The 9,325-nt window shown below is 47.2% G+C and overlaps 1 protein-coding gene across 1 annotated transcript; it reads right to left on the minus strand.

The window, feature by feature from the left end:
* Positions 1-1,940: 1,940 nt before the first annotated feature.
* LOC128975444 (interleukin-8-like) lies at positions 1,941-3,193 on the minus strand. Its single transcript, XM_054392338.1, has 3 exons — positions 3,130-3,193; positions 2,833-2,968; positions 1,941-2,028 (listed from the first exon to the last, which is right to left on the minus strand). The coding sequence occupies exons 1-3, from the start codon at positions 3,191-3,193 to the stop codon at positions 1,941-1,943; spliced, it is 288 nt and encodes a 95-aa protein (XP_054248313.1).
* Between the last annotated feature and the right edge of the window lie 6,132 nt (positions 3,194-9,325).

Genomic DNA, 9,325 nt, shown 5'->3' on the forward strand with positions numbered 1-9,325 from the left:
GTTCAAAAAAATAGATAAAGAAATGAATAAATCAACCAAAATAGAGGAATAAATCAATCAAAATAGAGAAATAAATCAAAACAGAGAAACAAAAAGAAAAGATTAGAAAATAAATAAATTAAAATGGAGAAATAAATGAGAATTTAAAAAATTCAAATTAGGTAAATAAATAAAAATAGGTAAATAAATCAAAATAGAGACATTTTTAAAAACAGATCAAAAATAAATCAATCAAAATACAAAAAAATTTAAAATTAGATAAATAAAAATAGAGAAATTTTAAAAATAGATTAAAAATAAATCAATCAAATAGAGAAATCAATCAAAATTTTTTAAAAATTAAAATTAATTAAATAGAGATAAATCAAAATAGAGATTTTTAAAAAAATAGATTAAAAATAAATCAAAATAAAGAAAATTTAAATTAGATAAATAAATCAAAATAGAGACAGTTTAAAAATAGGTTAAAAATAAATAAATTAAAATAGAAAAATAAATAAAAATACAAACATTTAAAAAATTAGATAAATAAAAATAGATAAATAAATCAAAATAGAAACATTTAAGGAAATTAGACAGATAATAAAAAAATAGAAAGCCTTTTAAAATGAGATCCTTAATAAATAAATCAAACCAAATAAGTAAATAAAAATAGCTTTACAAATAAATAAAAATAAATAAATTTTAAAAGTTAGATCAATAATAAATAAATAAATAGAGAAATAAACCAAACCAGATAAATACATAAAAATAGATAAATATAAATCTTTAAATAAAAACTACAGTACAGTTAAAGTGCTTTTTTCCTAACCAAAAGATGACATTCAAAGATATTCCAGTCATCCCGTGACAATCCCTCCACAACAATAACTGGCAATAAATTATGCTGGCACAAAACCTGATCCCTCAAGGTTGTGGCTTCTTAGTTTGGTGAGCTCCAGGCAGTTGCCTACTCTGAGTGGCAGTGTCCTGGGCATGGCTGATGCTCCCTGTCCTGGAGAGGACCAGCCACTGCTCTTCTCCTAAACTGTTAGCCAAAAGGGCAGGTGAGGTGTAGTGAAAGCTCTGCACTGAGCCAGCTGTGCTTGGCAAAAGTGACTCCAGAATTGTCTCCTCCTTGTCACAAGCCATTTCTTCTGCCAGCTGTTTTGGGTGTCAGTGGTTTCTCCCCTACAGAACAAGACCTCTTCAAAAGACTCAAAGTGCTGTCAGCAGACTATAGAAGCAGGGAATTCATGCTCTCGGGATGCTGTTAGAAAGGTAGGTGAAGGAGGTAGGAGGAGGTGAGCTGCTGGAAGCTGGATGAGCAGCTTTCCCATTTTTGCCTTGCTGGTAGAGTTAGGACATTTTTCTTCTTCACCTCTTAGGACACAGTCTTTGGTTTGTTGTTTGCCCTAGAAAGAAGGAAAATGGAAAAGGAGACAATTAGAACTTGTCTATGGAACAAGTACCACTGGAACATGCTGACCAAGGAGGTTGTGGATGTCCCCTCCCTGGAGGTGTTGAAAGCCAGGTTGGATGAGGCCTTGAGCAATTTGGGCTGATGGGAGGTGTCCCTGCCCATGGCAGGGGGGTTGGAGCTGGATGAACTTTAAGGTCCCTTCCAACCCAACTCATTCCATGTTTATGATTAACTTGGACAAACCCTGCTCTGAGCTCTGATTTCAGTACTAGGCTCAGTCCCTGGCATACCCCATGTGAATCTCGGTTACGCCTCCAAAAAGGCACCAGCATCCTGGAAACCTGCAGCTGGAGGGCTCAGGAGATGCTCTGGATGCTGCTGCTTCCTTCAGCCTGGCCTTGAACACCTGCAGGAGCCAGTCAGTGAACACCAAGAGCAGTAAGTTGAGGCAGGGCTTTTGAGCACTCTGCTACACCTATCCAACAGCTCATTTCTGATGCTGGGTTTGGCTAAGCCCAGCTCACTGAGAACAACGGACTCACTTGTCCAGAATGGCCTTGATGATCAGCTTCACCCAGGGAGCTGTGGGCTCCAGGCACACTTCTCTGCCGTCTGTCAGGGTAGCTCTGCAACAGGGAAAAGGGCTGCTGAGTGAATTGCGAGGCTATTGCCCTTCTTCCCCAGCACCATCCCAGGTGTGTGCTGGCATTCTCCTCTTTAAGGTGTCTCAGCTGTGAGGTTTTAAGTGGTTTCCTATCTTCTCATATCTGTTTGTCTGAATGCATTCAATCACTTGCAGGACTCTCACTTCTCAAAATTGCTTTTTTTTTGTTGTTGTTTGTTTGTTTGTTCTCCCCCCCCCAGCTTGCTTTGTATTTATAATGATGTTTAACTGAAAGGCTGAATCTTCCCATCCCAATTCATTCCTCCATTCAGTTTTTCCATCTTGATTCTACTACTGCCAAGTCCAGAGGAATTTTGTTACAGTAAAAGTGCTGGGATGGGGGCAGATGCATGATTTGTATTCCAGTGGTAGTTTTTTCATTGCCTCCAGTAGAAGTGTGATAATTTTTTTATACCTAGCTGTACCTGAGCTGCTTTGACACCTTGCTCAGCAAGGCTCCTGGGTTCAATTCTCCTCTCACATGCTGGTGGAATTCAGAGTTTTAGAAAGTGTTTTGCCATCTGATCACTGCAGATTTCGGTTGGAATGTTGCATGGGGTGTTTAAAAAGTAGGGGCTGGCAAAACCAGCACCCAGCTTACAACATGTAGCAGAGGAGTTGTAAGAGCAGCAAGCTGCTGCTCTGCGTTCGGAGCCTCTGCGCCTGCTGGCTCGTGGCAACCTTCAGAGAACATTTACATCATCCTTGGGGCAAATGCTGTTTCCTTCTGGTGAAGTAACAGGGAGGGGTTTGCAAAAGCACTTACATGACTTCAACGTTCTTGCAGTGGGGTCCACTGGGGATGAGGTTGACATTCTGGATGAACTTGGGGTGGATGAACTTGGAATGGGTGCCCAGGCACTGGCACCGGAGCTCAATCGCTGACCGTGGCAGGGCATTACCTGTGAAACCAGCAGAAAACAGAAGGTGGTTGTTTGTCTGCTTCCCCAGGAAGCACAACAGCATCAGAGTTGCCCACTGCACTCCTAGGACAGCACAGCAGCTCCCTCAGCAGTGGTGATGCCAACACTTAGTTGGGAGAGCTTCAGAAGGGTTTCTTTACCTTCAGCTCCAAGCGTAGAGATCAGGAGAAGAGTCAGGACAGCAGTGGCAGCTTTACCCATCATGATGCAAGAGTGTTCCTCCCTGGTGTCACCTGGCAATGGTTCTGTGGGGACAGGAGCTCCAGCAGCCTCAAGGGTGGCCAAGTGCCTGAGCTCTGGAGCCTGCCCTCTTTATATCCTGCCTGGGCCTCCCTCCTGCTCTCCAGCATTGTGGGTGGGTCATACCAATGGAAACTCCAGATCTGCCACTGTAGAGTGAGTCACAAGAGAGCAGGGAAGCCCCTTGCCCCAGACTACCATGAAATTGCTCTTCATGAACAGAAAACACTTTGTTGAAGAAAGAAATATCAAGCAATAGAATATGTAGAGAATGAGCCTGTGCCTGGCTGTGTGGAATCTCTAGGGGCTGGGTCTGCTTCTTGTCACCTGCCTACTTTTGCTGTTATTTTATCTCTGTGACTTTCCACTTCTGGTGGAAGGCCTTGATCTGTGGTTTTCCATCTGTGTGCCTGACTGAAGACATTAGCAGTAGAAGCTTACCCTTTGTAGGAATGAGAAATTACAGGTACTAGAAGTGGATTTCACTGAGCTCCCCTTGTCCTTCTGTGCAGTTACATTCTAAAATGCAAACATTTTCTGTGTATGCTGAAGTAAGAGCTGCAGAAACACTTGGAGTCCTTTTTAGTACATTAAACCCAGCCCCAGGGGCAGAAGAACAGAACCCAGGCTGCCTTCTTTGTGCCATTGAGAGCACATGGAATATGTTCCTGTAATGTGACAAACTTCTTTGCCTGATCAGGGGGATTTTAATTGGAGGGTGACTGCTTCATCTGAAGGCCAAACCTCTAAACTCTGCTGCTTTGAGTCTGAGAAAGGGAAAGTTCCAAAAGCTGCTGCAGGATTCTGCTTCTGAAGTAAACCGAGTCACTTCTGCAGATTTGAATCGTACCCTGTGGAGATTGTGCTAAGATTGAAATGGAGATGGGCTCCTGAAGGAGGAGTGTTCAGGTCAAGGCAGAGATGTGCAAGCATTGATCAGCAAGAGAAATAATACTGAAAGGCAAGAAAGGGCTTAGGATTCTTGTGGTGTCATAGATGGCACAGTGATCACAGTAAAACAAGTCCTGATGTAGAGCAATGGGGACAGCTCAGAGGACTTCTGGAGCTTGTGGTTTGACTTGTAATGTAAGAGGCAGTGAGAAGAAGACCTGGTCTGCAAAACCCCCCAGTCAATAAAGATCAAAATCCTTTTGTGGGTATAGAGAGAAGTCAGAAAAGGTTAACCATGAACGAAAAGAACACTTCTTTGGACTGGGGTAAAAGAAAGGAGCTGCATCAGGGCTTTCACAGCAGCTATGTTGCAGCAGAGCAAAGGGCAAGAGATCTGGAGGGGAAAAAATGGGAGTTTCTCAGGTCAAACTGAGAGGCTTCATAGTGGTGAGATTGTGAGCTTTAGGGGAGCAGTTGGACTTGATGATCTCAGAGGTCTCTTCCAACCTCAACAGCTCTGTGGTTCTCTTTTTTGTCTACTTCTCCCCATCTTGCCCTGAGTGATGACCTGCACCCTTACATTTCCTTAGGTTCCCCTGAGCAGTGGGAGATTTCTTTTCCCATCTGTCCTCATCTCCCTCAGTGATTGCTCACTGGTATCTTTAGAAATCCTGCCTCATACCTGGAATTTTAGCTCCAAACATGTGCAAGATCATTTAGAAAGAGCTGAGTCAGTGAATGTGACAGCTCCTCTTGGGGTTTTTACAGAATATTGGGTTCAGCAGGAAAGGGCAGAGCCCTGCCCAACCGACAGATTTCCACAGGCAAATTCTTCATCTTATTTTCTTGTGCTTCTGTGAGCCTGCATGCAAAACCTCTGCACACCTTTGATCTGCAAAGGGAAAGTGTCTCAGTTTCTTTGTGTCTATGAGGAGAGGCTGAGAGCCCTGGGGCTTTTTAGTCTGGAGAAGAGAAGACTCAGAGGGGATTTAATAAATGTCTACAAGTATCTGAGGGTGAGTGTCAAGAGGCAGGGGACAGGCTCTGCTCACTTGCACCCTGGGATAGGACAAGGGGCAATGGATATAAACTACAGCACAGGAGGTTCCACCTCAACATGAGGAGGAACTTCTGCACTGTGAGGGTCACAGAGCACTGGAACAGGCTGCCCAGAGGGGTTGTGGAGTCTCCTTCTCTGGAGACTTCCAAGACTCATCTGGATGCATTCCTGTGTGACCTGTGCTGGATTCTCTGGTCCTGCTCTGGCAGGGGGTTGGACTTGATGATCTTCGGAGGTCCCTTCCAACCCCTAACATCCTGTGAGCCTGTGAATGCAGAGGGGAGGGAGGTGAGGAGGAGGAGGGGGAATGGTGTTTTGAATGGGCACAAACACCCCCAAATCCCTGTCCCTCTCTTGCTGCTCCTGTATCCAGCTGCAGTTCAGTCTAGAGGAAGCCTCCTTATCACCCAGAAAGAGATGAGCTGCAGGAAGTCCATAAATCACTTCTAGAGTTAACTTTGACATGTAATGAAACTTTCTAATAACTGGAGTTGAATTGGAGTGATCAAGAAATTATGAAGGCACACTCCCTGCATTAGCCATGCATGACCTGACTTCCAAGACCCCCCTGGATGCAGTCCTGTGTGACCTGTGCTGGATTCTGTGGTCCTGCTCTGGCAGGGGGGTTGGCCTTGATGATCTCTGGAGGTCCCTTCCAACCCCTAGCATGCTGTGAGCCTGTGTGTCTGGCAGTCTGCATTTGGGTGGTGAGGCAGTCTCTGCAGGGAACTTCACATGAAGGAACTTGACTGACTTGAGGCGACTTGGGTTGTGTGGTTGTCTCTGCCCTCTTCCTGAACCGGTTGTTGCTTGATAGTTACCCCATGAGCAAGAACAGAGATGGAGCTGGAATTCATCTGGGTCTGGAAGTGCTGGCCATAGAGTGAAGTCAATTTTCTCAACCAGTCCTCTACTGGGCAGGTGTTTGTTACAAAGGTCATTGTGCTAGCACTTTACCAGAGGAGGCTTCATTAGTCAGAAAGTTGCACAAAGCTTTCTGAGAAGAAGGACAAGAGCCAGGGCCCTGCTGCAGCACAGTGCCACTTCCTCAGGGCACAGGAGATGATGATCCCATTCCTGTGTGTTCCGTGCAGCCCGTGGCTCTTGCTGCAGAGCACAGTTGCAACACCTATGCTGGTGAGCACTTTTCCCCACCTCCAGTGCTGGTGCAATCTCTGGTTTTGAGGCAGGAGAAGTGCTTTCCAGTTCAGTCCAAGAGGAACTGGCAGTGGATGTGCCTGCAGCACAAGTGGGTGCCAGCAGTGCACAATTGCATACCACATCTAAACCCATCACTGGCACTTCTTTCTCTCTCTTCTCAGTTTTCTGCTGCCAGCCTCATTTCCCTTTGTCCATCTTGTTCCTGCTGCCTCTTCTGGATCCTAGTGCTATGCATGTGATAGTGCACCCTTGCTGCTGGACTCCTCAGATTCAGTTATGGTGATGCTGAGCATTGCTGGAACACCTCTCCTATGGAGACAGACTGAGAGAGTTGGGGTTGTTCAGTTTGGAGAGGAGAAGGCTCCAAGGAGACCTTATTGTGGCCTTCCAGTATCTGAAGGGGGCTACAAGAAAGCTGGGGAGGGACGTTTTAGGGTCTTGGGTAGTGATAGGACTGGGGGGAATGGATCCAAGCTAGAGGAGGGGAGATACAGATTGGATGTTAGGAAAAAGTTCTTCCCCATGAGGGTGGTAAGACACTGGAACAGGTTGCCCAGGGAGGTGGTGGAAGCCTCATCCCTGGAGGTTCTTAAGGCCAGGCGAGATGTGGCTCTAGCAACCTGATCTAGTGTGAGGTGTCCTTGCCCATGGCAGTGGGGCTAGAACGAGATGCTCCTTGGGGGTCCCTTCCAACCCTGACAATTCTGTGACTCAACAAAGTCCCTGAACATAGTTGGTTGACTCAGATCTTTGTTCAGCAGTCTGAAGGAATCCAAAATTGCAGCTTTTTCCTTTCCATGCCCTTTGGCCATTTTACAATACAATCAAGAGCCATTGACTGATCAGGTTGAATGGAAAATAACTACCTTTGTATATTTTTGGGGTTTCCCCATGTATGTGGTGACTGCATAGGAAATGAAGTCAGCTCTGGAAAGGGAAGTAGTATTGGAGGGGGGGAAAAAAAGGGAAGAAAAGAGAGATAATGGACAGGATGCTGCCTGAAGCATGATCAGCATGTTCATGCTGCTCGACATGCAGCAACTTCTTCAAATTCAAGTGGCCACTGTGGTTTAATTGCATTAGCACATTTCTAACAAAAACCAATTGTGGTGGAATTGCTCAGGGACTTTCCAGTGTTTCAGTGGTACCACTGAGTGCCTCTCAGATTCAATGAATGCTTTCTTCATTAATCACTGTGAGCAAGTGACAGCCAGTTACAATAGGGGAACCTAAGCGTTACTCAAACACGTGTCTGAGTTAACATGACAAGGCAGGCAAAGGTGTCCAGGAGGGAGCAGAAACAGCATGGAGTAGGGAAGGGACTGGAGAAGGTATTGAGGAGTAGCACTGGAGAAGACTCTGAGGGCTAGCACTAGAGAAGATACTGAGGAGTAGCACTGGAGAAGATACTGAGGGCTAGCGCTAGAGAAGATACTCAGGAGTAGCACTGGAGAAGATTCTGAGGGGTAGCACTGGAGAAAATACTCAGGGGTAGCCCTGATGAACACACTCAGGGGTAGCACTGGAGAAGATACTCAGGGGTAGCACTGGGGAACACACTCAGGGGTAGCCCTGATGAACACACTCAGGGGTAGCCCTGATGAACACACTCAGGGGTAGCACTGGAGAAGATACTCAGGGGTAGCACTGGGGAACACACTCAGGGGTAGCCCTGATGAACACACTCAGGGGTAGCACTGGGGAGCACACTCAGGGGTAGCACTGGAGAAGATACTCAGGGGTAGCCCTGATGAGCACACTCAGGGGTAGCACTGGGGAGCACACTCAGGGGTAGCACTGGAGAAGATACTCAGGGGTAGCCCTGATGAGCACACTCAGGGGTAGCACTGGGGAGCACACTCAGGGGTAGCACTGGGGAACACACTCAGGGGTAGCACTGGGGAGCACACTCAGGGGTAGCACTGATGAACACACTCAGGGGTAGCCCTGATGAACACACTCAGGGGTAGCACTGGGGAACACACTCAGGGGTAGCACTGGGGAGCACACTCAGGGGTAGCACTGGGGAACACACTCAGGGGTAGCACTGATGAACACACTCAGGGGTAGCCCTGATGAACACACTCAGGGGTAGCACTGGGGAGCACACTCAGGGGTAGCACTGATGAACACACTCAGGGGTAGCACTGGGGAGCACACTCAGGGGTAGCACTGGAGAAGATACTCAGGGGTAGCACTGGGGAGCACACTCAGGGGTAGCACTGGGGAACACACTCAGGGGTAGCCCTGATGAACACACTCAGGGGTAGCACTGGAGAAGATACTCAGGGGTAGCCCTGATGAACACACTCAGGGGTAGCACTGGAGAAGATACTCAGGGGTAGCCCTGATGAGCACACTCAGGGGTAGCACTGGGGAGCACACTCAGGGGTAGCACTGGGGAACACACTCAGGGGTAGCACTGGAGAAGATACTCAGGGGTAGCCCTGATGAACACACTCAGGGGTAGCACTGGAGAAGATACTCAGGGGTAGCCCTGATGAGCACACTCAGGGGTAGCACTGGGGAGCACACTCAGGGGTAGCACTGGGGAACACACTCAGGGGTAGCACTGATGAACACACTCAGGGGTAGCACTGATGAACACACTCAGGGGTAGCACTGGGGAGCACACTCAGGGGTAGCACTGATGAACACACTCAGGGGTAGCACTGGGGAGCACACTCAGGGGTAGCACTGGGGAACACACTCAGGGGTAGCACTGGGGAGCACACTCAGGGGTAGCACTGGGGAGCACACTCAGGGGTAGCACTGATGAACACACTCAGGGGTAGCCCTGATGAACACACTCAGGGGTAGCACTGGGGAACACACTCAGGGGTAGCACTGATGAACACACTCAGGGGTAGCACTGGGGAACACACTCAGGGGTAGCACTGATGAACACACTCAGGGGTAGCACTGGGGAACACACTCAGGGGTAGCACTGATGAACACACTCAGGGGTAGCACTGGAGAAGATA

This window comes from Indicator indicator, chromosome 25, assembly GCF_027791375.1.
Source record: "Indicator indicator isolate 239-I01 chromosome 25, UM_Iind_1.1, whole genome shotgun sequence".
In the NCBI taxonomy this organism is placed as follows: Eukaryota; Metazoa; Chordata; class Aves; order Piciformes; family Indicatoridae; genus Indicator; species Indicator indicator.

Coding starts and splice junctions, on each gene's coding strand:
- LOC128975444 (XM_054392338.1), bottom strand. CDS start 3,193: ATGATGGGTAAAGCTGCCACTGCTGTCCTGACTCTTCTCCTGATCTCT. Junction 2,969..3,129: donor CTCTACGCTTGGAGCTGAAG/GTAAAGAAACCC, acceptor CTGGTTTCACAG/GTAATGCCCTGCCACGGTCA. Junction 2,029..2,832: donor TGCAAGAACGTTGAAGTCAT/GTAAGTGCTTTT, acceptor TCCCTGTTGCAG/AGCTACCCTGACAGACGGCA.